The 27,209-nt window shown below is 54.2% G+C and overlaps 8 protein-coding genes across 8 annotated transcripts; 5 read left to right on the top strand and 3 right to left on the bottom strand.

Moving 5' to 3' along the window:
* Positions 1 to 397: 397 nt before the first annotated feature.
* MAM_07197 (uncharacterized protein) lies at positions 398 to 2,291 on the bottom strand (the record flags this gene model as incomplete). Its single annotated transcript, XM_040825995.1, has 5 exons — positions 398 to 481; positions 541 to 1,133; positions 1,190 to 1,406; positions 1,470 to 1,745; positions 1,929 to 2,291. 5 exons carry the CDS (start codon positions 2,289 to 2,291, stop codon positions 398 to 400), a joined length of 1,533 nt encoding a protein of 510 aa, XP_040676036.1.
* Positions 2,292 to 5,157: 2,866 nt separating this feature from the next.
* On the top strand, positions 5,158 to 5,787 carry MAM_07196 (uncharacterized protein; the record flags this gene model as incomplete). The annotated part of the gene is made up of 1 exon (XM_040825994.1): positions 5,158 to 5,787. The coding sequence occupies one exon, from the start codon at positions 5,158 to 5,160 to the stop codon at positions 5,785 to 5,787; it is 630 nt and encodes a 209-aa protein (XP_040676035.1).
* A 3,069-nt stretch (positions 5,788 to 8,856) lies between these two features.
* On the bottom strand, positions 8,857 to 10,180 carry MAM_07195 (eukaryotic initiation factor 4A-12; the record flags this gene model as incomplete). Its single annotated transcript, XM_040825993.1, has 3 exons — positions 8,857 to 8,915; positions 8,964 to 10,004; positions 10,072 to 10,180. 3 exons carry the CDS (start codon positions 10,178 to 10,180, stop codon positions 8,857 to 8,859), a joined length of 1,209 nt encoding a protein of 402 aa, XP_040676034.1.
* A 316-nt stretch (positions 10,181 to 10,496) lies between these two features.
* MAM_07194 (splicing factor 3A subunit 3) lies at positions 10,497 to 12,068 on the top strand (the record flags this gene model as incomplete). The annotated part of the gene is made up of 1 exon (XM_040825992.1): positions 10,497 to 12,068. One exon carries the CDS (start codon positions 10,497 to 10,499, stop codon positions 12,066 to 12,068), a length of 1,572 nt encoding a protein of 523 aa, XP_040676033.1.
* A 4,646-nt stretch (positions 12,069 to 16,714) lies between these two features.
* MAM_07193 (PHD transcription factor) lies at positions 16,715 to 22,159 on the top strand (the record flags this gene model as incomplete). Its single annotated transcript, XM_040825991.1, has 4 exons — positions 16,715 to 17,137; positions 17,210 to 17,258; positions 17,318 to 20,888; positions 20,950 to 22,159. 4 exons carry the CDS (start codon positions 16,715 to 16,717, stop codon positions 22,157 to 22,159), a joined length of 5,253 nt encoding a protein of 1,750 aa, XP_040676032.1.
* Positions 22,160 to 23,177: 1,018 nt separating this feature from the next.
* Positions 23,178 to 24,204, top strand: MAM_07192 (transcription initiation factor TFIID subunit 11; the record flags this gene model as incomplete). The annotated part of the gene is made up of 2 exons (XM_040825990.1): positions 23,178 to 23,768; positions 23,833 to 24,204. The coding sequence occupies 2 exons, from the start codon at positions 23,178 to 23,180 to the stop codon at positions 24,202 to 24,204; spliced, it is 963 nt and encodes a 320-aa protein (XP_040676031.1).
* A 472-nt stretch (positions 24,205 to 24,676) lies between these two features.
* On the top strand, positions 24,677 to 25,877 carry MAM_07191 (uncharacterized protein; the record flags this gene model as incomplete). Its single annotated transcript, XM_040825989.1, has 2 exons — positions 24,677 to 24,691; positions 24,738 to 25,877. 2 exons carry the CDS (start codon positions 24,677 to 24,679, stop codon positions 25,875 to 25,877), a joined length of 1,155 nt encoding a protein of 384 aa, XP_040676030.1.
* A 216-nt stretch (positions 25,878 to 26,093) lies between these two features.
* MAM_07190 (Bile acid:sodium symporter) lies at positions 26,094 to 26,627 on the bottom strand (the record flags this gene model as incomplete). The annotated part of the gene is made up of 2 exons (XM_040825988.1): positions 26,094 to 26,422; positions 26,498 to 26,627. 2 exons carry the CDS (start codon positions 26,625 to 26,627, stop codon positions 26,094 to 26,096), a joined length of 459 nt encoding a protein of 152 aa, XP_040676029.1.
* Positions 26,628 to 27,209: the final 582 nt, after the last annotated feature.

Here is a 27,209-nt window from a genome sequence, read left to right as displayed (position 1 = left end):
AGGATTTAGAGGCTTTGGGGAGAGAGCGTGGCTGTCTAAGCCCAGGGACAGATTCGTCTCCTAAGAAAATGTGGATTTGTACATTAGATTCCTCACGACACAGCGCATCCGCCCTCGCTATTTAGAGGGGCTTTGGAGACTTATGGAAGAATCAAAAAACATCGATGAAAACAAAGACGCTTGGTCAGATAGCTCTTTTCGTGGAGCGTCTATTCATATAACTCCTTTTTGGCGCAAAAGCATCCATCCAGTGATTTATACATACTGTAGGGATATCGTCGTGCGAAAAGGCATGCATCGTTCTGTCAACTCTACGTCGTCATGTGCCTCGTAACAAATGACCATGTAAACATCAGCCCTTGTTTCCGACCGATGCTTTCTTTGTTGCCGCGACGAATTAGAACACGGTCCCATCGCTGTCAATAAGGATAGGCGGTTCCTTGGTATTCGGTCGGTTGATCTCGGCGATTTCGCGACCCCCCTAGCCAATGCTTGATTAGCAACGTTGGGCATTGGTGAACAAGACAATGGTAAACTCACCTTCCAACTGCCCGCTTCTAGGAGCTGGGGCAGAGTCATCTCATTACCAGCCAGTTCGGTTTTGAGATACTTATTGACTTCCAGGCAAAGCAAATCAAGTAGACCGACCGTCACGCCGCGCCATTCAACCACCACGTCGTCGCTAGGCTCGAACATGGGGGCTACTTCCACCCCGTTATGGCCGGTCCGGCGACAATAATCGGCGTAGTTTTGGAGGCCGCGCTCCGTGTCATCCTTTTTCAAATTCAGCACACCAAGGTCTACAAACAGCCCACCGTTGCGATACTCGGGCAAACCGGTCAGTAATTCGGTGCCAGCGAAGTGCATGTTCAGGAGCGATCGCATTGGCTGCATGAGAGAGTACGTGAGCCACTGGGTGAGCTTGTGGAACGGCAAGATGGATTCCCAAGATGCGGCACCAGGGTTGGGCATGGCCTGGCAAGGCCATGCATCTCCAAGTGATACACCATTTAGGGCAGTTCGCGACGGGGGCCAGATAGGTGCCAGGCCGTTCATTAGGACGTTCCATAGTACTGGCAATGGTACAATTAACATGGAAGATGCCTGTGTTGAGGGGTGTGAGAGCAAGTGGTCTGAAACATCAGGTCAGCGCGTTATGCGATGAAACCATGCATCGCTAGAATCATACCGATCATATTCCCAGGCCTGCCATCTGAGCCAAAGTACTCAGCTTTATCTCCGAGAGCACCGGCAAGTCGAATAAGGAGCTCGCTGCGACCCTCCAAGCCAGCTAGTTCGCTGCCGGGGCGCGACTGAAGCCCAGCTTCAAGCTTTTCCACACTCAACTTTTTGAGCCCATCTTTGTCGACTTGGAATTTGTTGCTTGCGTTTCCAGAGAAGAGACCCTTGACAATTCATCAGCTCCCACCGTCCGAGCATTCAGTTCGAAGAACTGCGGACATCCATACCTCCTTGAACATTTCCAAACTGGCGACAGCCAGCCCCTCGGATCGTCGATATATCTTTCCATTCTCCGTGCTCTTATAGCTCCACTGAGTACCAGCACCGGCATCCAACAGTACACTGACCAAGAACAGGTCAAGCAGTCGACGACAACGCTCGGTGCTGTCAACGGACTCGGGCCAGGAATCGAGCAACTCCTTTACACGATCACGACCCCCGACGCAAAAATGCTGATATCGTCCGTGTCCAGGTATGTTGTTAAAGGGCGCTTCGTAGTCTCGCTGTGGTGCATGGATGTGAGTTCAGATTTACGTTTGGACCATGTTCCCCGAGGAGAAGTTGGGAGAAATGTCATGAAAATAGTCGCCTCTGGAGAAGCAACGGAAATGAAATATATAAGGAAAAGGAGATGATACGTGCAGGGAAGTAGACTAGTAAAACTTGGATTGTAGGGTTAGACGCACCTTGATAAGACCAGAAACAAAGGTAACAACGTTGGGCAACTTGTCAAGGTCAACATCAAAATGGTGAAGTTCGTTGCGCGTCGCCTTGTCCATAATGATCTGGCTTCTCTCTCTCACAGCGCCCAAGCTCCGGAGGTATCCGACGGGGTCCAACTGGGGATCTGGAGGGCGAGGGAGATCGACTTTGGGCAGTTTGATTGGCGACATTGGCGATAGTGGCGTGCCGGCTGATGTGAAACTTCCGGCTGAGGTGCGGTTTCCGATGGCTCGTGGATTTCCAGAGGCAACGCTGGTTGTTGATTGAGAGGCTAGGATAGACGAGCTGCCCTTGGGGGGCTTGTCCTTTCGAGAAAAGAAGCCCATTATGGTTGGCTCGCTTTCTGATACGAAGGGCAGAACTCAACCAGGCACACTCGCGGGTGGCCGAAGAGGGGCAGGGTGCGGGGAGTGCTCTGTTCGGTCCAGAAGCCGCAGGTGACAAGTGACAGATGGTGCCGTGGATGCAGATGGCTGGACAGTAGCGCATTTATGCTCGGGGGGGGCTGGTGCTCCGTATTATCGCAGGAATACGTTGGCACGTCAGCCAAATATATTCAACCCAAGGCCAGTCGTTGACCGTGTCGCCAGCCAAGTAAGCTAACAGCGAACCGAATCAGGACCATACGGAGTACAGTGCCGAGCCAAATGAGCGAGCAAGACGGATGCTTTTGAGGTGGCGGCGAAGGCTCCCAGGACGCCGAGCGACGTGGGAGAGGGCAGGGTCCAGGCACCACCGCAGTGGCCGTGTTCCAAGTGTCTGTCCTACTTTAGCTGGGATGGGTGATCCACCAAGATGATTGCTTGCTGACCCAGCGGCCGTACCAAAGATTGACGCCGATTGGCGTTGAACAAGGGCGGTTTGGGGCTTAATACTCCGTACTCCGAATGGGCTTCCCCGTAGCAAGTCCCGAGCCACGTACCTTCTACGCGCCCAAGTCACGCGGAAAGTCTGCCTGGGTGAAGACTCAGGAGCGAGTGTCTCCAAGTTACACCTGTCTCAGGTCGGCCACTAGTTATGTCGCCGCTGTTGTCTAACTTGTCTACCAGTTAAGTTACTACTTAAGTAGGTTGGTTGCTGGTTACGGAGGAGGCTGCAGCGACTCCTTTCTTTGCTCGTCTGTTCGCTCGGCTGAGACGGCTGGGGTCTGGGTCGGGTCTGGTCCGTGGCAGCCCCAAGGCGCGGAGATTTGCAGAGTCGCGTCTGGTCAACTGGTCTTTTACAATTCGCTGTGGCCTGAGCAGTGAGTGGCAGCAGTTGACCTCATGCTAGCCCAAGTGGCTGCCCTAGATCTTCCTGTCGTCGGTCAGTCTCGGTCGATCAACGGTTTCCGGAAAGACATGTCGCCCTACCTATTGCCCTCGAGCCAGTCGGTGCAGTCGGTGCTTTTCGCCGTCGTTGGCGAACGGGCGGGTGTCTAGGCCGCTGCGTTATCAGTCGACGGTGGATGGCACACGACGGACACCTCGAGAAGAAGCAGAAGCGCGAGGGAAGCAAGGGTCAGCGGGTTGTGTTGTGGCCCGGACGACGTGGGTCTTTGATGAAAAGACGACTGCCCAGGCATGTACAGACAGGCCCAAAGCGCGTCTGCACGCGAAGCAAGAAACAAAGGAGTAGTTGAACTCGCAGCCTCGCTCCGTAGGCTTCCAAAGGTGTAGTGAGCAGCTGGTTGCTCCGCACGGGATCGCTTGGCGGTTGAGGGGTTCGTTCAGTCTGCCCTCGAGTGCAACAGTAGCAGACTTCTGAACGAGAGGGAGGGGACGTTTGGCAAGCGTGCATTCATTCAGGGCTGAGCAGAACCTTCAATGTTGTTGGTAGCCGACGATTTGAATGACCACTGGAGCTGCCAAAGTTGAACGGGATAACAACTTAAAGGATGCTCCACGAGTCCACGACCCACAGCCTGTGCAGGTATTCAGGCATTTGCCAATCGTTGCCCTCGCTCGGAGTACGTAGTCCATCCTCCCATCTGGACGTCTTCTTGGTCTTGACATGACATCCCAGTCCTCGCAGAAATGCACAGACCAGACAAACAGCGTCGTCGGTACATTGACATCGACCAGGATCCAGCTACCAGTATTCATCGTCCACAGAGTGCCTTGGCGTCGCTACTCCCGTCCCGGAGGGTCCCGTCCAGAGCTTGCAGCTAGGATCCCAGCGACGTGCAGCGGGAGGCGGTCGTGACTCGTGGCTCGTGGCTCGTGGCCCATTCGTACAAGCAAAAATCGGCGACTGTATTTGCGAGCATTGCTGACACTCTATTTACCAGTGTTTCGTCGCATGCGTGCCCCCGGGACCTGGCAAGGCATGCACGTCACCCTGCGTAACTTACATTCAACGCACATCGGACGGACCAGCATTCGCGAGAATCAACAAGTGTCGAGTTCGGGCTAGCCACGACGCGACGTCAACGGGGGTCATGTTGCCTCGTCGTCTTGGTCCTTGGATATCCCCGTCTTGAAAGCCCCCATTTGCCATCCCTGCCTGGCCTCAACGCCCAAGCCACCAAACAAGTCAACCCTGTCGAAGCATTCGGCTCCGCCGCAGAGTCGGTTCACACCACGTACGTGCGTACGTACATACATGGGATGACATCTGACCCATGTTACAGAGCAGTAACACGCTTGGTGCTGTGGCGGTTTACGACCTAGCAGTTCTGGCCAACTAACCACCGCTCCCAATTACGGAGTACGACTCCGACTCAACTCGGACAAAGTCATGCCGACCACAAACCCATTCAGCAGCCGTGCTCGTTGTACCCGGAGCACGAAATGAGAATGCGGACAAAACTCCCGGACCGTGTACTTACATGGCCCGCCAGAGAGACACGGGAGGAGACGGCGAGCAAATATTCCAAATTCTACTAACTAGTAGTCACTTACTAACTGCAACGGTACCGGCCGGTCCATTCTAGACCAGTCAACGACCAGACTACGGAGTAGACTCACTTCGTATGCGCAGCCTCGTGGTCGTTCACCACGATCCACTGTGCAGGGGATACAAACGCGCCACGTTGATCATTCCAGGGGTTGGTGTGCATCACCCCGCCTGACGTCAAGTCGTAATCAAACGCTTTACCAGAAAAGAGCCGGATCAGGTACGGAGTAGTAGCCTACGAGATGATTTATATTGGAATGCAGGGACGTGGTCCTTGCCCGGCATTCTACGTTTCAAGCTTGAGAAGGGGAAAACATGACCAATTTCAACGCTCTCCTCCTCGCAACAAGCAGCGCCCGGCTTACATCGCCTCCCGATCCTCCTGCGCTCTCGCAGAATTTTCAGCTCATAGCGCACGTCACGTCTCCCAACGTTACCCAGTTCACGGCCGGCATTGAAAACTGGGAGGTTGCCTCATTGCCGGGCTTCGGCTGCGACGAGCCCCTCGCGCTCAAGAGACCGAGAGGAAGCCGCACCGCCAGCGGCACGACATTTTGGTTCGACCCGGAAACAACGAGCGTCGCCTACGGCCATGGCCAAGACGTAAAGCGCCTGTTCATTCCCCAAGGAGGGCGCGGCGAACGAGCTCTAAGCATGCACTGCGCAAAGGCAACACCAGGAGTTGAAGTCGTCCCGCGCCGAGATGGGCCGCAGCTTGTTCACCGCGACAACGGGACGTTTTACGTGTGTCCAAGGAGGGTGCGTTCGCGGGCGTTGGCGCAGCTGCTGTACAGACAAGGCGACGAGTTGCTGCCGTACATGTGTGCGGATGTGGTCCTGTTCGCGAAGTGGGCAAAGGGCAGCAGCATGAGGGAAGAGTCCATGGTGGACTGCTGCACCGATGTCCGCGACGGCGTGTGCAGGTTTCCCGTCCAGCACTTCTAGACTCGCGGGTTGGAGTGATCCGCCCCGGCTCTTCGTCGTCGTCCACTGTTGGCCCTGACGAACCCTGATCGGGTGTCTTTGCTCCAAGACTTGGCGTCCTTGGTGCCGGTCAAGGGCGAGCCCGGTTCTTGATTTTCATACCTCACCTCGGTTCTTCCCCTTCTCTTCAACAATGTAACTTTCAGCTTTCTTCACACTTGCTGCCCACGTCGACCTGTCACATGGTGCTTGTTCAGCGCGGCGCCCTGCTCAGATTTCGGCCCTTCCGGCTAGTTACTTTCCCCGGCGGGGGACCTGAAGAGACTGAAAGCGGCGGAAAGGCAAGATGATTAATGGTAATAATAAGATTTGCTTCAGGCGCAGCTGGCACCGAGGCAAGCCTGGCGCGTTCACTGCCGCCGCGTCGAGTTGCCCGTCCATCCGTGTTGGTGTTGCCCTGCTTCTTTCGCGACGACAGCCAGCCAGCCATCCATGTGCTCTTCCCAATGGCGAGCCGTTCAACCTGTCGCATTGTGCTTTGTGTTGCGCGGCTTGCTTGCGGCCGTCGTCTGTTTCTGCGGTTGCGACGCTTCAGTCGACGCTCGTGTCTGGACATGGCACGGGCGGCGAGGGGACCCTGACAGCGGTGCTCGTACAGACACCCGCAACTCGCCGACAAGCGGAAGCGCCGCCCTGGGATTCCCTCATCACGAGAAGAATACATGTCGTCTTGGAAGATGTAAGCGGAGTGCGACCTCTTCATGAGCAAATGCGTCTGCGTCTGCGGCCGTGGAACGGAGCCGCGTCGATGCCGTGGTTGGAACTGGACACCCACAAGAAAGATTCACGCAAGTCCGTGGACGGCATTTTGACAACGGCGGGAATCCAATGTGACTGACCTGCGGACATTGCAGGAATTGTTAGCGAGTTCCGCACCCCAGCAGGGTTGGATGAAGGAACCGCCCTACCTGCCACACTTATACACGTTTGCGGAACGCAAGTCCCTCTCCTCCTCATAGACATTCGCGCCATGCAATCCAGGCTTGGGGGGACGATGTGCATCCCCGCACAGAAGTACGAACTCGTGTAGAACACCAAGGGCATGCGATTCAGCCAAGAGCGCGAGCGGAACTTCAACGCCTTGCTTTCGAAGCAACTACGAGGCTTGTACGGCACGAGAATCTCGTAATCTCACACGGGAACCCCAAGCGAGGAGATTCGAGGAATGATGATTCAAGGCGAGACTCCTTCACTGTCACGGCAGTCTTTCAAGTGTAGTCGTGCTTTCTAGACGCCAACTGCGTGCGCAATACTGAATGAAAAAAAGAGGGAACCTTGATGATATTCACAACTTTATATGAGACGTGCAAGACCAGATCTATATAGTCGTATTCCGGCAGCATTGAGCCCCCTTGCGCCCTCCTTGACAGCCCTTTCTGCTTGACCTGACGGCCCGAACCAGATATATATCACCGCGATTTCCTTCCATATTGATCAAAATTGAATATCCGCGTGACCCTTGGGATCGAAGCACCCGAACACCCCTGGCTTTCAATTGGGCTTATTGTGTAATTGGTGAGAATGTATGGCCTGGGTTCATCAGTCATGCTCGGTCCTATGGAAGATGCTAGTTGTGGGTTGCTCGCTTGCGGTCTCGTTCGATCCGAGATCGACGAACCTCGTCCTCCAGCACGGCTTTCAACCGGGAGTATTCTGCAATTGCTCCAAGCATCAACGGGCTGTCATCCTGCACTGCGAGATATGTATCATTCACTCGAACGCTGTCATGGTAGATGATACGGACGCCGTCCATGAATATCCCGTGAACAACGCCGTACATGTCGAGTGCGAAGGCCCCAGCTCCTACTTGTCTTTTGCATCTTGAACAAAGTTTTTCCATTATAGACGTAGCTCTCCTACACTCAGATCCGTCCTTCATCATCGGTTTTACGCATTGCCACTGCGTTATCAGCTGCGGGTCAGCGTAGTAGAGGGGCATATTGTCCGTGTTTCGTGGCGGCCGTCTGCGAGTATGTGTTGGGAAGGCTAATGGCTGAGCCGCTCAATTTTTTGAGAGAAAAGTTGGTAGAAGTCGACAGTGAATTCTGCGTGAAGATGCCGTCTTTAAATCATTACTTTTGGCGCAAAGGCAGGAGTTTGAACCTGTCCGCTGTCGCGCACTGACTGGCCTGGACGTGTCGCCGGCCGTCGTCCAATTTATAGTCTTCTTTGGCGCCTATATGCAATCCTCGGCGTTGCAAAGAGTACGTACGCTTTCCGAACACCGTGTTGCACATGCACAGCTTTGCGGTTCAAGTTCATATGGTGAGCGCTTGCGGCGTGGCCTCGCCTTCGTTGGCATCTTCCCCCATGATACCACTCTTCTAACACACGAATAAAACCGCGTCTGGGCAGAATCATTCAGAGGCGAGGCTTGGTTCCATCTCACGCCCGATACAATCAGTCTGTCCCAGGACTCGGGTGATTGAGTGTTAAACAGACAATTCAAGCGCAACTTCTTGCAGCCGACAACGTAAGAAACAACCATGCAAAAGAACAGCCTTTCCCAGATCATTCAACGCTCACGTCTCATAGCAGGCTTTTGTCACAATAGTACAGATGTAGATTCACAGGAATTTCCGTGTAGGTGGCCGTATCCAGCGCATCGATAAGTAGACACCGAATCATATAGACTCGAAACGTGCCATCTATTTAGTATGGTTCCCTTGCTACCTTGTAATAGCTTGCTGCACGATATACTGCAAGTCTTGGGTCGGAAGAAGCAGCGGGTACGGATGAACGATGGAGTGGTGCAAAGGCGAGTCGCTGTCTTCACTGCGTCAACTCCCTGTTACGGTACACCTAGGCCGCTTGAGAACAATCTTTGTACCTCTGCCAATTAGCTCAACAACTACCTTGGTATACGAGGACATAAAAGTACTTGATGCAAACTTACCTAGTACACTACAAGGGCCCATTCCTCCACTCCACTCCCTGGCACCCCTTCAGTGCCAGATGATTGACTGTTCCTTCTAATTTGATGGGGAGATTTCGTCGTAAAATTTAGCCATCGGTTACTGTACTCTAGAGTTATGCAATGAGATCAGCCACGTTCATGGGCATTTCATCGATCTGAGTTGAATAGTACACTGAAATACGTCAGCACAGCGTTATGTAGCGAAGCTGAATTGACCTACACTCAATGTCTCTCAGAATGCGCACATCCTCGGTCGTAACAAAGTTGATCGCTACGCCTTTGCGACCGAATCGACCACTTCGGCCAATACGGTGGATGTAGTTCTCACGATTGCTAGGCAAGTCATAGTTGATGACTAGACTGACTTGCTGCACATCAATACCACGGGCCCAAACATCAGTGGAGATGAGGACTCGGCTGTTTCCCTGTCGGAAGTCCTGCATAATGCTGTCGCGTTCCTTTTGGGGCATATCGCCATGCATGCTGCTGACAGTGAAGTTGGCCTCGCGCATCTTGTCAGTGAGCCAGTCAACCTTGCGGCGTGTATTGCAGAAGATGACGGCTTGTGTAATGGTCAAAGTATCGTACAAATCGCACAGGGTATCGAATTTCCAGTCCTCCTTCTCCACAGCAATGAAGTATTGCTTCAGACCCTCGAGGGTCAGTTCATCACGTTTGACAAGAATTCGCACAGGATCCGTCATGAACTTGGTTGTCATATCCAGCACATCATACGGCAGGGTAGCGCTGACAACCACGACTTGTGTGGCCGGGGGCAAGTATCGATAGACGTCGTAAATTTGTTCCCGAAAGCCCTTATTGAGCAATTCGTCGGCTTCATCTAGCACGAGCATCTTGATGTGCCTTGTTCTCAGGTGGCGTCTCCGAATCATGTCGGCAACACGGCCAGGCGTTCCGGACACGATGTGCTGACCATAGTCGAGCTTGCGGATGTCTTCGCCCACGTTGGTGCCGCCGATACAGGCGTGGCATTGAACGTTCATGTAGTCGCCAAGCGCCATAACAACCGACTGGATTTGAGTAGCCAATTCGCGGGTTGGTGAAAGGACTAGGGCCTGTGTCTCGCGCACAGCCGTGTCGATGACCTGCAGCATACTAATCGAAAAGGTCGCCGTTTTGCCAGTGCCTGATTGTGCTTGAGCAATAGTGTCGCGTCCCTTGCACACTTGGACAATGGCTCGGGATTGAACCGCGGAGGGGGATTCATAGCCGTACGCATAGATGCCACGAAGTAGGTTCTCTGAACGCGCGTTTTAGCCCTCAACTGTCGGGACTCGATGAATCATCTTGTGCTATTTGTCACGTACCTTTCAAAGACATCGACTCGAAAGTAGGGTGCACAGTGACTTCTTTGGAGGTGGAGAATTCCATCCTCTCATCCGCCTTGCGGTCGATTCCCCCAGCGCCTTCGGCCATCTTATCGGGTATTATGTGGGTGGGCTTGCGAAGATGGGAAGAAAACGACAATGGGTTGTGGTGTCGAGATGAGCTGCAACCGCCCCCCAAAAAAAAATCGGGAGCTGGTGAATGGCCGGGTTTACTTCGGCAGAGTGTGGATTGTCGCCCTCCACAACGGTGATGGGCTGCGCAAACCTTTAGCTGAAGCAACGAAAGTTCTACGCCTTCACGACCCAACTTTTTTTTCCTTTTGGCCTGTGAGAAAGGGAGTGTGTGTGTGTGTGTCGCTCTAGATCGCTTAATCATTAGTCGCTTGTGAAAAGCGGCTGTCAAGATGTACGTGCTAGAGGAGCAAAGATACATTCACGAGGACCTGGAGCGGCTAGAACAAGGCATCGCTGATCGCGTCCGCGAGGAGCCAAAGCATGTGAGTAATTCCGTTTGTGAAACCATTCGCCGAATCAGACTGATGCAGGTTGTTGAAAAGATTCGCGATCGCTTAAACCGAGACCATGAAATAGCCCAGCTTCTCGACCAGATTCAAAAGCAGTCAAAAAACCTGTTGAACCTGTACAAGGACGAGAGCGGAGCCCGGGCAGCAGAACTCCAAGAACTAAACGCTGGCGATCCCTTCGATGCGTTCTACAAGCAACTCGGCGACATTCGCGAACACCATGCCAGATACCCCAACGAGCAGGCGGAAAACTCGGAGCAAAGATACAATCAGAGGAGAGGCGACCCGTCCGCCCCTGTCGCAACGGTAGCAGACACAATATTCTCCGGGGAGGAAGCATTCGGGCGGTTCTTCGACCTCAATACATGCTATGAGTCATTTCTAAATCTCCCCAATGTCAAGAGGCTCACATATTTGCAATATCTGGAGCACTTTGATAATTTCACTTCTGGCCATGGCGGCGTCAAGCGAGGCGACAAGATGACGGATCAGTACTTCAACTATGTTGGAGACCTGGCACAGTATCTCGAAGATTTCGCGCGAAAGACGCGTCCGCTGGAGAATCCGGATAACATCCTCCTAGAATTCGACGAAGAGTTTGGCACGCTTTGGGAGAAGGGTGAGGTTGCGGAATGGGAGATTGAACCAGCGACGTACAGCTCGAAGGCGGCTCTGACCAATGCCGAGGCCATCTGGTGCGAAGACTGTGAAAAGGAATTCAAAAACGAAAATGTATACAAGAACCACCTGACTGGGCGAAAACATATCAAAGCAGCCGAGCAGCGTCAACAACGACAACAGGATGCAGCTGTTGGATCGGGAGATTCAAAGTCAATTGTCGTTTCATCGACGAGGTTAAAGGAAAGGGCCATTGCTGAGCGCGAGCATCGCGTCAAGAAACTGGCCAGTCTAATGAGTACGGAACGAAGCGACACTCGCGTTAACGTCGAGCGAAAGCAAGGCATGACAAAACGGGAACGAGAGCAGGAACTCGAAAATCTCCTCAACGCCTCCGATGTGCCGCTAGAAGCCGCCGAAGACGGCGAAGGAGAGGACGACGACGATGAAGACAAAATTTACAACCCTCTCAAAGTTCCGTTAGGATGGGACGGCAAGCCGATCCCCTTTTGGCTTTACCGGCTGCACGGCCTGGGCGTGGAGTTTCCGTGCGAAATCTGCGGCAACTACGTGTACAAGGGCCGACGAGCATTCGAAAAGCACTTCAACGAGTCTCGTCATATATACAACCTCAAGTGTCTGGGAATTACGAATCCGACATTGTTTCGGGACATCACCAAGATGGACGAGGCAGTCAAGCTTTGGGAGAAGATGCAGAAAGAAAAGAAGAAGTCGAAGCTGGACGAGGGTAGTGTCGTGCAAATGGAGGATGGCGAGGGTAATGTCATGCCCGAAAAGGTGTACTACGATTTACAGAAGCAAGGGTTGTTGTAAGACCAAGCGAGCTATCACCTACCTATACACACCATGTAATTAGTATGCGTCAAGCGGCGTGATTTAGGTCAGACAAACGGATGTATGATATTTCGAACAAGCTCGAAACAATCAAGCGAGACGAGTGGAAATGAAAACAAAAGCCTACTTTACCTATGACGTTGCGGCGCCAAAGTTCGCCCGAGACATGAGTGGTCGCCGATGGCTGTGAACTGTGAGTCTGATAAACGATCAACACTTCCGCCGTTCAATCCAATAAAATTAGATTCACCACTGGCTACAAAATGAATACAAGGGTGTGACAGGGACGCGTGGAAAGTTTGAAAAAATGACAATCTGTGGTGGCCAATTCGGCCTTCCGCCTTTTATCAGTTGGTTTCGTCCCATCGTCTGTCCCGTGCTCTGCTTCATAGCCAAGTCTTGACGTTGTTGTGTTTCGACAACATGCAGCACGGTTTCTTGACGACATTGTTGACACGAGGGAGCTTTCAGATGGCGGCGTTGTATTGATTTCGCGGAAAGCATTCATAAACACTCTTTTGTTTTTGACTATTTTCTCCGACCCTTCTCCCCGTTTCCCGTTTCCTATATCTAGATTTCGAGATAACTCTATAATTCTTGGACCATCCAGCCCATTGTAGAAGCTACCTTATTAGGGAGCAAAAGTATCCAGGTTCTGAGGGGGGGGCTGCTTTCATCTGAGTGGTCTGAGAAATATGTTGGTATTGAGATGGCGGACAAAGTCAAAAATCTGCCTAGCAATAGCTGCATTACACGGAGTGAGGCTGTTGACAAGTTGGAGGGTCTTTTTGTGAGTGTACATTCTTTTAAATCATTTCTGGGTTTATTTTTTTTTTCTCTTGCTTCTTCTGTAGAATATGTTCAAGCCTTATATATGTTAATGTAGGAATAGTACGGGTCTCGACATCTTCATCTCCATTCTAGATGGCCTCGTTTTTCATGCTGCTTCATGGAAGGTATCTTGCCGGACGTGATATTCCCTCACGTTTGCGGCTGTCTCGGCGAGCTGCGTTACAATCAGTTCGCGTTGAAGCACCGGCTATGCCACGAGCTTTTCACACACTACGAGGACCCGCAAGGCAGAGCCGGGCATCTGCCAACAGTGGCACACGAGGCCGAGAAACGCTGGGACAAGCCTACCAGGTGGGATACAACAGGTGTCTTTTTCGGGCTTCCCATGGCACAGCAGAATCCTCGAGGGCTGATGAAGAATCTGGCCAAGCTGTTGGTAAATGTGCCCCTGGGAGTTCACAGATCTTGTTCGGCACTCATGAAGACCGTAGTCGACAACAGGACGCGAAGAACACCTGGCTGTCGCTCGCAACTTGACAAGCCATGGGGGTTGGGTTGTTGTCACGAGACAATGATGGTTTTAACGGAACAGAGCAAATTCTCAACGCTCCGCTGCCGCTGGCTTACTCCGTGGCCAATGCCCACATGAGGTTGGCGTAGGTTCTTATCCAGTCGTTCCAGCTTGTCGACAAGCCCAACTGCACTACGATTCCCGCGACTATATTCGCCGTTATACCTTATCCTGGGACTTGCCCTCATTTAGTGGAAGATTGGGGACGCCTTCGGACACGACGTAAACGATCTTCCGCTTGAAGGCTTTTCCCGAAAAAAACGTGGCAAGATATCCACGTAATCATGTGCCATTCGCCTGGGTCAATGGAAGATGTGGTGCAGGGATGCGATGCGATGCTATACCCTCTGAGCCAACATAGGTATCATGCTCTGGTACGAATCGGTGGAAGCAATTCGAGCATGCTTCGCGCCAAGTTGTCCCTGTCAGGTGATAATAGGCAGGATCCCAGTTAGCTCTGTTTCCAAGTCAAAAGGCCTAATCCTCTCACAATTGAGGCATTCGTTGAATCAGCGTCTTCGAGGCGTGTGTTTGTGAGATATTGTGTCATCGCGTGTTGCAGGAGCGCGGGGCCAGCGAAAAAAAAAGCACGCGGCTCCTATTGGTCCATGAGTAACGCTCCTCAGGCATCCCCTTGACCAGTGACAGTCAACAAGAAAGCATACGCCAACCAAGAAGGTTCAAAATGTCATAATGTTTGAAGTTACCCATCATCAGGCATGAATCACGTCACAAAACCTCTGCCGGCGCTATACACGGTCTACGTTCTTCGCTCAACCGTGAGACACGCGTCTCTGTATATTGGCTCGACACCGAACCCCCCGCGTCGTCTGAAGCAACATAATGGCGATTCTAAAGGCGGTGCGGCACGCACATCGCGCGATAATTTGCGGCCCTGGGAAATGATTGTTTTAGTGTCTGGATTTCCTAGCATGGTTTCAGCGCTCAAATTCGAGTAAGACCTGTCTTCGCCTACCTACTTGGCTTCCCCCTTGACCCGATTTCCCATGAGATAGCAGAGAATCTTGCGTATACCACGCACGCGCGTTTTGCTAACCACTCTGTCAGGTGGGCACTGACAAATCCCCATCTCTCTCTGCATATACCGGATGAGTCGCGTCTCAGCATCTCAACACGGAGAAAGAAGAATGGCATGCCCAGGCGCCCACTGCACAGCTTGAAGTCCATCATGTCCAACGTCCATCTGCTCACCAGTGTGCCGAGTTTTGCGAGGTGGCCGTTGAATTTACATTTTCTCACAAGGGAAGCCTACGCGGCGTGGGGCTCCACGATAAAGGCTGCACCAAGGCCTTGCCGAGAGGGTCTCGAAATCATGACCGATTTTGGTCATGGACACAATGTGAGCGGTTCTTCGTCATCTGGGGGGGCCATTCACGCATTGCCTGTGGATTATAGCCCCATGGCGGAATATGTCGTCAAGGCGCATGATGTGGTTAACTTTGAGCAAGAGGGCAACTGTGTTCACTGTGCGGAGGAGCTCGAATCAGGCAAGGGCCTGCATGGCATGTGTCCAAACGGCAAATGCGAAGCCATGGGCCATCTGGACTGCTGGAGTAGACATGCGCTCTCGGGAGAAAATACCATTCACATCATACCGGACCGTTGCTCATGCCCGTCGTGTGGGGCGCCTGTCAGATGGGGTGATATGGTCAAGGAACTGAGTTTGCGTGTGCGTGGACCGAAGGAGGTCCAGAAGCTAGTCAGGGCGGTAGAAAAAGCGAACAAGATAGTCGCAGCATAGCATCCCGTGTCTGTATTTTAGCAAGTGTGTGTGAGGGCATGAGCGAACAGATGAGTCTAATGTCTTCCCATTGTGGGATCGTTTAGGCGGCGCCACGTTGGTGAATGGCTTTGATGGCACGACATGACACGTATGATGTAGGCATCTTGGACTTGAACCTGCATGATGTAGGCATCTTGGACTTGAACGAGCTGCTGAGGGCTGATTGTAGTGTATGTAGTCCATTATCGCCCTGCTGCTGCGGCGTCAAAACAACTTGCTATTGCAGACGGTGCATGCGGGTACTGGACACGATTTGCTGTTCAATGTTCCCCAGATTGTGCCGGGTACGTCTGTCTGATGAAGGCGGACGGCGGGCCGAGCGGTTCATGGGACTCGTGGCATATCGCAGGGTTGGCAGTAGCAGTGATGGTCTGCATTCGTGTGCGTCATCCGCCTGAGTTCCATCCACTTCCATCCACGCTTTCACGGTCGCCATTTCACCTCTGGGCGTTCGTCTGATGGGCCGAGGCGAACGAAATGACAAAAGGCAGAAGAATACGTGCTATGGAACTTTACAAGGCTGCTACCGACTGGTGCGAGAATCGCCGCTCTCGTCGGATTCACAAAAGCGGGTCTCCCAATCCTCCGGTTCGGGCCCACTTTGCATCTTGAGCAAGTATGGATACTTTTAGCCACGGGCAAAATATGACCGACCGAGGGTGACGGCTACTTCATTAGCCGATACGGGGTACAGTGTGCACCGGACTTGAGCCATACAAGCAGAAAACAGCAGAGGGAAGGTTGAGCACCTCGGGGCCGGGCTGCGGCTGCACCTGGCCGTGGTCTTGACTCTCCTCTCTCTCTCTCTCTCACACCAGACCATTGACTCCCAGAGTCAACCGCGACCCCATCCCTCCTGCCGTCTTCCCTTCCACCTTGCACACCAACATCTACACTCGACCCACGACCCAGAGGCCACATGATTCCTCGACTGCAACACTGTCGGGGTCTTTGCTCTGCGCTGAGGGTTCCGTTTGTCCTTTAATTATATCCCTCGCATGCGAGCTTCCCCGTTGCTGCTCTTTTATAATCGTAAGTCGCATGATTTTGTATTAGTGCGAGCCATATGGGCGATTGCGTCGCGCCGCTTGAACCTTTTTTTCCTAGTTCGGGGTCGACAATTTGTTCACGCTGTACGCTAGGCACTCGTCGAGGCTATTTTGTCTTCTCTTCCGTCCTTCGATCCGATTCATTTATCTCCTTCGTCCCTTTGCGAAACCGACATCCTGCTGCACACTGCAACGACAGAGACTTGTAGTCAACACGTCTGTCGAACACACAAGGCCATCGCTACGATGCACGCAGCTAGTCACCCATAGGCACGCCCCATGAGCAACGACAGCAACACATTCGTCTATTCCCCGCGCGAAACCGATTCCATCGACCTCCCTCAGCTGTGCGTCGACGCCCGCCACTGCCGAGATCATCACGCTTCTCGGGGCCCCCTTTGAATCAATCATGGCGCCAATGTCCACGGCCGCAATGACAACCGCTGGCGTTAATAGCGCCAATGTCAGTTCTCGCAACTCGCCGGCCACAGCATCGTCGGCGACCCAGTCATCGTCAAGGCCGAAGCGCAAAGTGAACACAAATGGCTATCATCCCGCCAATTCACAGATCCCTTTGAGCTCGATGGCTAGCACGGGGCTGGATCTCACCTCGGTCGAACGGCGCGGTCAGCCGACGGCGGTGCGCGAGTCTCTGCAGAAAAAGTCACGTCCCCACGGCACTTCCGAGGCACCCACCTACTGTCCGACCGAGGAGGAGTGGCGAGATCCGTTGGAGTATATGAAGAAGATTACGCCTGAAGCCTCGCAGTATGGTATATGCAAAATAATTCCGCCAGATTCATGGAATCCTGATTTTGCCATTGACACAGAGGTACACCCATCCGCACTTGTGCTGGCCCAACAACTGACATGTGCCGAATCACAAAACTAACATTACCCAAAGAAATTTCACTTCCGAACTAGAAAACAAGAGCTCAATTCTGTGGAGGGAAGTAAGTAAAAAGGCCACGAGCGAGATCGATCGTGGGAACCTGCAGCCTAACCTTTGCAGGCACTCGAGCAAGCCTCACCTATCTTGATGGTCTTTCCAAATTCCACAAACAGCAAGGGAGCAATTTACACCGATTACCATATGTTGATAAGAAACCACTAGACTTGTACCGCCTAAAGAAAGCCGTTGAATCACGTGGCGGCTTCGACAAAGTCTGCAAGTTGAAAAAATGGGCCGAAATTGGACGAGATCTGGGCTACAGCGGCAAGATCATGTCATCGCTGTCAACTTCCTTGAAGAATTCATACCAACGATGGCTCTGTCCGTATGAGGAATATCTACGACTTGCCAAACCAGGTGTGCATCAGCAGCTAGAACAAGAATACGGCGGACCATTAACGCCTAGCCCGGCCAACACCCCAGCCAAGAAATCTCATGTGAACACGCCATCCAGCACGAAAGGCGACTCACCAGCCAGACAGGCATCAGATGCCTCGCAGGGCAGTCTGAATGGCTCAAAAAGGGGGGCCGATCGCGACACCACTATGCTCGATGCCCCGCCACCAGCTCCTACGCCCCCTTCGACGGGAGGGTTCAAGGCCATCAATTCCAGCGCATTCACTCCAGTGAACGCCGCCTCGAAATCTGCCAACGGTGAAGCCAGAAACACGCCAGATTTCAAACAACTCGGCAGCCCGGCGGCTTCCGCTAGCAATACACCCGACCCTCGAGGGTCTGGCCTGAATCTCACTGCTTCCCTGAAACGCCAAGTCGGAGACCCGACCGACACGGCCAAGAAGGATGTGGACACGGATATGGAAGATGGTGAAGGCAGCAGCAGACGTAGTAAACGCATCAAACGGGAACCTGTGCCTACGGTTGCTGGCTCTCACATGACACCCTTCCGGCCATCTATTCCACGAATTCCGAAAGACGAGACCATGCCTTCGGGAGAGCGGTGTGAAAACTGTGGCCGTGGAGAGGGTAATGGGGCTCTCCTTGTCTGCGAATCATGTGATAATGCTTATCATGGACCTTGTCTGGACCCCCCAGTGAAGCGCAGGCCTGATTCAGAATGGAATTGCCCGAGGTGTCTTGTAGGCGACGGCCAGTTCGGCTTCGAAGAGGGCGGTCTTTACTCGTTGAAACAATTTCAACAAAAGGCAAACGACTTCAAGCAGGGCTATTTTGAAAAGAAGATGCCCTTTGATCACACGCTCAACTGTCTTCGGCCTGTCACCGAGGAGGATGTTGAAACTGAGTTCTGGCGGTTGGTTGCAGATCTCGAAGAAACCGTGGAAGTTGAATATGGTGCGGATATACATTGTACTACGCATGGCTCGGGTTTTCCCACCTTGGAAAGGAACCCAAACAACCCATATGCCTCCGATCCTTGGAATCTCAATATTCTTCCCCTTCACCCCGAGAGTCTTTTCCGGCACATCAAATCTGACATTTCTGGCATGACGGTGCCCTGGGTGTACGTGGGCATGATTTTTTCTACGTTTTGCTGGCATAACGAAGATCACTATGCCTACTCTGCCAACTACCAGCACTTTGGAGCAACGAAGACGTGGTACGGCATTCCAGGAGAGGATGCAGAGAAGTTCGAGGCGGCCATGAGGGAAGCCGTTCCCGAGCTGTTTGAAACACAGCCAGATTTATTGTTCCAGCTTGTCACATTGCTCACCCCCGAGCAACTGAAAAAGGCTGGGGTGAGAGTTTATGCTCTTGACCAACGCGCAGGTCAATTCGTCATTACATTTCCACAGGCATACCATGCCGGATTTAATCACGGGTTCAATTTTAATGAAGCAGTTAATTTCGCACCATTTGATTGGGAACCATTTGGACTTGCAGGAGTCGAACGACTACAACTCTTCAGGAAACAACCCTGCTTCTCGCACGACGAACTTTTATGGACCGCTGCGGATGGAAATACAACGGCGGGCTTATCCATCCAGACAGCCAAGTGGCTGGGGCCTGCATTGGACTGCATTCGAAAACGTGAGCAGGCACAACGAGCGGAGTTCCTGGCTAAACATGTAGAAGCTTGTCCCCATAAGTGCCCCATTACCGGCTCCGTGGAAGACGACAGCGGCTGTCCCCTGACTTTCAAAGTCGAAGATCATGACGTTCTCGAGGAAGAGGAGCAGTGTTGTGCTTACTGCAAAGCATTTGCGTTTCTGTCCAGGCTCAAGTGCGGACGCACCGGCAAAACAGTCTGCATCTTGCACGCAGGGTCTCACCCGTGTTGCGACCTGACCGAAGAGCAGCGTCTTGCCGGCGAAGACCACACCTTGTTCTACAGAGTTACCGGCGAGGCCATGGCTGCCGTATATGAGAAGGTAATTGAGAAGGCGCGGACGCCGGAACTGTGGGAAGACAAGTACGCCAAATTGCTTGACGATGAAACAAACCCGTCGCTAAAGTCTCTTCGAGCTCTCCTCCACGAAGGCGAACGGGTTCCCTTTGATCTTCCATCCCTACCTATTTTGAAAGAATTCGTCGATCGATGCAACGACTGGGTTGAAGAGGCCACGAACTATATTGTGCGTAAGCAACAAAACCGCCGAAAGAACGAAAAGGCTTGGCAGAGTGGCATGCGCAAATCAATTGGTAGCGCATATCAAGACCAAAAAGAGCGCGAGTCCCGCAATGTGAGCAACATTGATCGCCTGCTCCGCGAAGCAGAACACATTGGATTTGAATGTCCCGAGATTGGTCAACTGCAGGAGCGAGCTACAGCCATTAAGGAATTCCAGCTCAACGCAGCTCGAGCCCTCGAGAATACGGCCACCATCTCCATGGAGACCATTGAAGAGTTGCTTGAGGAAGGCCGGAGCTTCAATGTGGACACACCTGAAGTCGATCGTCTCTCCAGAGTCTTGGAGCAGATGCGGTGGAATCAGAAGGCTCGTTCAAGCCGCGGCTTGTTCCTGTCGCTAAAAGACGTCACGGAGCTGATTGAGGATGGCAAGCGACTTGGGGTCCCCGGTTACAACGACCATGTCAAGTTTTATTCTGACCAGAAGCTAGCTGGTGAGACTTGGGAAGCCAAGGCAAAGGAGCTTATCCACGCCGCCGTCGTGCATTACCCGCAGCTGGAGGCGCTTTCCAACCAAGTTCAGGCAAACGCCCTCCCTGTGTCTCACGAAACCCTCGCTGAAGTCGACAGGATTCTACATAAGCAGCGCGAGGCACATCGCCAGATTATGGACATTACCGAGCGCTGCCGAAGCACAGAATTCAGGAAGAGGCCCAAGTACGCAGAGGTTGTGGACATAATAAAAAACGTTGATGAGCTCAACTCGAAACCAACCGGCACAATCGACCTCGAAAATGAACGCAAGCGTCACGAAGATTGGATGCGTAGGGGAAAGAAATTGTTCGGGAAGTCAAATGCCCCTCTTCATATTCTAAAGAGTCATCTCGACTATGTTCTGGAACGCAATATGGACTGTTTTGATGTGGACAAGGACACACCGCGCCAACCCGCTGAACCAGTTTCTCGCGAAGTAACCCCTGAGCAGACGGGTACGCGTTTTGAAGATCGCACCAGGCAAGTATTTTGCATCTGTCGAAAGGTGGAGGCTGGCATGATGATTGAGTGCGAACTGTGCCATGAGTGGTAAGTATTTCCAACGCGAACCAGCTGTTTGATTCAACTTTCCTAATTTCAATATCCGCAGGTATCACTACAAATGCTTGAAGATTGCCCGTGGCAAGGTCAAGGAGGATGACAAGTACACCTGCCCCATTTGCGATTGGCGAACGAAGATTCCTCGCGACGCAGCCCGCCCAAAATTGGAGGATCTTATTAGTTTAACAGATGAGATTCCTCAATTGCCATTCCAGCCAGAGGAGGAGGATGTCTTGAACCGCATCATTGACAATGCCCAATATTTTCGCGACCACATTGCACGGCTGTGTAATCCAATCGTTTCGACAGAAGCCGAGCTGGAGACACAGCGGTTCTACCTTCGAAAGCTTGAAGGCGCCGAAGTACTCCTTTCGTATGAGACGAATTTCTTCCGTCAGGAATTGCACAAGTGGTGTCCAGTCGCTCCAGAGCCGCCACCCATTCTTGAAGTCTCTCTCAGCACACGCAAACCACGTCCAACCAAGCTACAGAAGATGTTGGCCGAGTACGGTGTCGATAATCCCGACGACCTACCTGAGCATGCCAAAGGTAAAGCAAACAGTTTGCGGCGCAAGGCGGCAAACGCTGAGGCGGCGGCGGCGGCGGCGGCGGCAGCAGCTGCTGCTGCCGCTGCCGCACAAAATCTCGGCGCAGCGCTGTTGCCCCCGTCGGGCAGTTCTGCATATGGTGGGCCGACATTTTACGTTGGATCGGGCGGAAACGCCAGCTCAGCCAGCTCCCCCCGCGGACATCTGAATCACCCGGGGATCTCCTCAAACGAGGATCGAGCCAGAGCGGACCCTACCGATGTGGGAAGCGGCCTGCAGGCGGGGCTCCTTGGCTCCAGGGTCCCCATCTTTACGAATAACATGACTGTCGGCTTGGAAGAAGGGCTGGTTCGGGGCCTACCGGAAGAGGATGTTGACCTAGAAAGTGATAATGGTAAGAGGGAGGCGCTTGAAATCCTCGGTCGTACAGCAAGGGGCCGCAAAGAAGCCGAGCAGATCTGGGGTTCAGACGTTTGGGGCCCCAAACGAGCTTCAATAAGTCAGAGCAGACGCTCAGTCACCCCAATTGAGGTTGATGAGACGTCCAGACAGGACGAGGGAAGCGTGGAGCAAATGTTCAAAGAAATGACGAACCAAGAAGATGACGAAGTGGGCAAGAAAAAGGACAATGACAATACAACAGAGACGGTGACTGCAGAATCACTCGAGAGCGAAAGAAATGACCTCGATGCAATGATAGATGGAGAATAGATGCGAATCATGTCTTGGGTTCCAGTCGCGAGGGAAAACCGGGTTCCAAAAACTTGGGAGTATCGTTTGTTTATTTTGTCTTTCGACATGAGGGGCTTGAAAGGGGTTATGGTGCTTCTGTTTCTTTGATTTTGCTCCTTACAAGATACATGGGTGTATAGTGTACGAGTACCAGCGCTATTGTCGTGGTGTATGACGGGTAGGAAAATGGGAACGCTCCTTTTTAGAGCAGGCAGGGAGGAAGGCTGGAGTTTTACGAATGCGCTCTTGACGAGGGGCATTTTGCTGGCGAGAGTTGCTGTCTCTTGGTTTCTAGTCTGATGGTTCGTAAACAAACGTACATAGCGGACCTTGGCACAGTCGAATTGAGGTTGAATTGCCTAGAGAAGTAAGGCTGAATCACAGAAGGGTTCGATGTGCAAAAAAAGGGAACGCGATGTGGACTCGTAGATGAGCGTACCTTGGAAAGGCCCGTGGGTGCTTTGGTCGCCATCTGCTGGAGTTTCGTGGCCGGATTACTTGTGTGCGACCCGGCCAGACCGAGGGGCATCTATTCAGAGCGTGGTTTGTGGTTTACCTGACACCACGTCATGGCTTCTGTCGTGGAATCCTCGACCGTGTCCAGGTGTGCCGAAATTGGTTGCTTGGCCTCTTCTCGTGTAGACAAGCGAGGAGGCATGCCAATACCGTGGTGATTCTAAACGTTGAAGACAGAACAGCTACATTATTTGTAGACTGATGTACCTTTGCCGGTCTTGGCTATCCCTACACGAGGACAAAAGCGTTCCTAGTAGTTGGAAATTATTGGGGGATGATGTGAGCTGGCTTGGACACAGAGCACAGGGTAGGTCACAAGCTTCACCGAAGGAGGTCATCACGTGATGAGAGGGAGTCTCCAGTCAGTCCGCGCTGCCGTCTGCGCGACCTCCTTCACCACACATACTGCTCCGCTCAAGGGCGCGCTATTGGAAATCAAACAGAACGCCCATGAGGCTCCGCTTGGAGATTTCAAGTGACCATGGCTTCGCCGCCGTACGCTACCTCGCCATTGGCCTTGTCGCCGCCGAATCCGTCGCCAGCACAGCTTCCCAACAAGAAGCGACCGTCTCCTCTGGACGGTAACGCCCCCCCCATCAAGCGTCGGAAGCCTTCCAGCCTGTCACAATCTTCGGCCCCTGCCCATCCGCTACGGCAGACTTCCTTCCCGCCCGAGGGCAGATCCCCGTATGCGCGATCGCCATCCGTCGACGCCACCTCCATCGTGAGCGGCGGCGCCCACAGCGCAGCAGCCAGCGGAGTCGCGAGGAAGAAGAGAGGCCGCAAGTCCAAGAACGCAAAGGGCGACGAGGGCGAAGGGACGCCAAGCCTGGTCGGGGGCAGAGCGCCCACCAGCGTGAGCGGACAGGGTGGCGACAAGGAGGCCGAGGACGACGAGGACGACGAGGAGAATGGGGAAATGGCGGTGGAGGCGTCGGGCGCCCGTACGCAGGAACAGAAGCAGGAAGAGATCCGGCTGAGAGCCATGCTGGTGGAGGCCTTTGACAGCGAGCAGTACAACCGATACGAGCTGTGGCGAGCCGCCAAGCTGTCCGACGCCGTCGTCAAGAGGGTAAGGCGGGCGACGCCCAGGGCTTGTCTGCCACGGCTGCGCACAATGCTAACTTGCGGCTCAGGTGGTCAACGCGACGGTGTCGCAGTCGGTGCCGCAAATGGTCAGCACGGCGGTCAAGGCGGTCGCCAAGCTGTTCGCCGGCGAGATCATCGAGGCGGCGCGAAACGTGCAGGGCGAGTGGATCTCTGCGGGCGAGAAGCAGACGGATCTGCCGACGCCGCCGCCGTCAACGGACGACGGGGCCAACGACGGGGCGGGGGAGCCCGAGGTCAGGCGAGGTCCGATGCGGCCAGACCACCTGCGGGAGGCGTGGCGACGATACAAGCTGTCTGGGGAGAGTCGGGGCGTGGGCGTGCAGCAGCTGTGGCACGCACAGCAGGGCAGCGGCGTGGAGAGATTTTCAACGAGGACACGAAGGCGATTGTTTAGATGACGAATTAATGCTGAGGCCGGCCATGTTGGCCAGGAAGGAGACGAGGCAAGCGCGTGCATGACAAGGCGTCTACGTAGAATGATACCCCGTATTTATAGAATCGAACTTATCTGGATTGTGTGCACAAGCCACGCAACAGCATCACGTACTCGATTGAGTGAGCACCTTTGACGGGGACATGAGGTTGGCCTGCAACCCTAACCCTTGCGCTGCGGGGGTCAGTGGCAGTTTGTGTTTGTCACCGAGTCCCCACTGGCTGGCGGGGTGTAGGAGGAAAAAAAAAAAAAAAAAAGAGGGAAAATGGGATGACGCCCGTCAACCGGTTTGCTGGCCAACGGTCCAAGTCTAAATGCGACTCCACTCCGCATGCAAGTCAGAATTTTGTCTCTCCGAGCTCCGACTCCCAGCCTGGCCCAAAACACCTCAGCGATCCCGTACCGTCCAGACGTCAGATTGCTTGCAGGAATATACAATGGCAAACGCAAAGGTATGACTACTTTTTCCTCCCCCCCACCCCCGACGTTTGCTCGTAGGGTCTGGCGGAAAAGCGTCGAGTGGCCGTGGCCGGGGCACATCACGAGGGGGACCAAGGCCAGGACCAAGACCAAGACGAGGACCAAGACGAAGACGTCGTGTCCAATTGCAAATTGCAGTGCCCTCCATTGCCATCGCTGCCTGCGATTGGCGGGTCTGAGGCTGACGCCGCGCCCAACTTCCCCTACGTTGACCTGGTCGGCTCTGTCCTCCCAACCTCATGGACCGCTGGGCTAACAAGCATCCCGCGCCTCGAGGCACAGGCACAGGCACAGGCACAGGCACAGGCACAGGCACAGACACAGGCGCAAGATCAGTCCGCGTCGGCGATCCGCATCCGCGACAACCAGCGGCGCTCGCGGGCCCGGCGAAAAGAGTACGTGGAAAACCTCGAGCGCAAGGTGCAGGAGTACGAGCGGCGGGGCGTCGAGGCGACGCTCGAGATGCAGCATGCCGCTCGGACCGTGGCCCTCGAGAACTCGAGGCTCAAGATGATGCTGGCGAGCCTGGGCGTCAGCGAGGCCGACATGGACGCCTTCCTGGCCGCCTGCCAGGACCGAGAGGCCGCCGAGGCCTTGTCGAGCGTCAGCATGCGGCCTGTTCACCACGATCAGAGGGACGACGAGGCGTCGGGGGACGTCAAGGTCGTGCCGCCGCAGGGTGCGGGCGGCGCCGGCGCCGGCGCGTATCCGCAGTGCGTGCCGGGAGTCCAGCAGCCCGTCTTTGCTGCCGGCGGCCGCGCGGAGCGCAAATACGTCCCCGGCTCGACGGCTTCTCGAAGGCACACGCCGCTGGATGTGCTGGCGTTGGCGACGCTCCAGCAGAGTTCTTGCTGCGAGGGCAAGGCCCGATGCACGGCGACGGCGTCCGAGGCGACCAGCCCGTCGACGGTCGAGACCAGCACGCGCGCCGTCACGCCCACCTCTTCGCCGGCCGCTGCTGGCCTGGTGCAGGGTTTTTCGTCGCCCATGGAAATGTCGTGCAGTGCGGCGGCGGCCATCATTGCCGAGATGCAGGGCCACGGCGATGCGGGAGCTGCCAAGGCGCGGCTGGGATGTCGTGGACAGCAAGAGTGTTTGGTGAACAACACTCTGCTGTTCGAGATACTGGAGAGCGAAGGACACGGCAACTTTCCATGATGCGCGTCGCGTGTTTATCACGGGCTACATTTCTGGGGGTCGTGGGCGTCCCGCGGCGGTGAACACTGACTGGCATGTCTGGCGCGGCGTGGTCTCTGGACGTGGTCTCTGGACAGGGGCCGATTCTATTCCACGCCGTCCACGGCAATATCGATCAGTGACTATCATCAAGGACGGACGGACGGACGGACGGACGGACAGGCCGCAGCAAGCCGCTCACGCCTCCCATTTCCACCGGCACCCAATCCATCCCGCCAAATACACCAGTCCAACCAAAACGGGAACCTCGATCAGAGGCCCAGCCGTCGCCGTCGCCGTCACCATGCCCGACGACGCGAATGAAGAAGACGGCCATGGGGCGCGAACAGGACCATTTGCAGCACCGAGTTGATGGCCTACCAGGATGGCGCAGTACTCGAGGTCGCCGCCCGCCAGGCCGCTCCACACCAGCACCACGGCAATGCAGCGGCCGAGACCGACGGGGATGAGACCACTGCGGAGATTTGGCCCCTCCCGTCGGGAAGAAAAGCCCCCGCCAGGCCGAGCTGTACGTTGTTGTCGTCAGCATGACGGCACTTGCCTGGGGGGGCGGCGGCGGAAACGAACAGCTCGGGACGCACGTACCATGAAGAACAGGTCAACGATGCGGTTGAGGACGAGGCTGAGGAGCACCTGTGTCCACAGGGGCCGGTGTCTGAGGACGTGATGCAGCGTTTCGTACCGCACGTCGCACAGGATGGGATACGTCATGACCAGCAAGCCGATTGCTAAGGAGCGTCCGCCGCGTCTTGTACATGCATACCCTGTGTAGTTGTAGCAGTAACGGCGGCGGCGGCGGCGTGCTGTTGGTTGGCGCGGGCTCGGGCATGATTGGGCGAGTGTGCGTGGTACAGGACAGGCAGGTTGAATTGAGAATGGGGAATCGTGCAATGGTTTCTGGTGCGTGTACGTGAGTTTGCTTGGTGTTTGTATACACATCTTGTGCTGGATGGTGGTCTTTTTTTTCTTCCTTGGACGGGGACCAATGGCGGTGGGCTCGTGACAGATTGGTCGGGCCAATCAGCGGCGGGGAGTGACCTGTTTTGGGACACGGGGATTCAGGGCGGGATGATGTCAATGCTGGCGCTCGAGGTGTGGGAGGACATGCGGAGTCGGTGTCGTTGCCCCTTGGGGAGCGCATCGTGGGACGTGGAAGGATGATGCTCGTACAGAGTACCCAGCACCGCTTGGTGCTCGGTGATGTGTTGTTGACAGGCAGGTGTGTCGTGAAGGGGGGATGGGGCAAGACTCTTTGAATTTACAGTGCCGTGAGTTGACCCAGACGGGCATGTC

This window comes from Metarhizium album (genome assembly GCF_000804445.1).
Source record: "Metarhizium album ARSEF 1941 chromosome Unknown scaffold_28, whole genome shotgun sequence".
Lineage (NCBI taxonomy): Eukaryota > Fungi > Ascomycota > Sordariomycetes > Hypocreales > Clavicipitaceae > Metarhizium > Metarhizium album.
The sequence above is the reverse complement of the archived record's forward strand: the minus strand, read 5'-3'. Positions and strand labels throughout refer to the sequence as shown.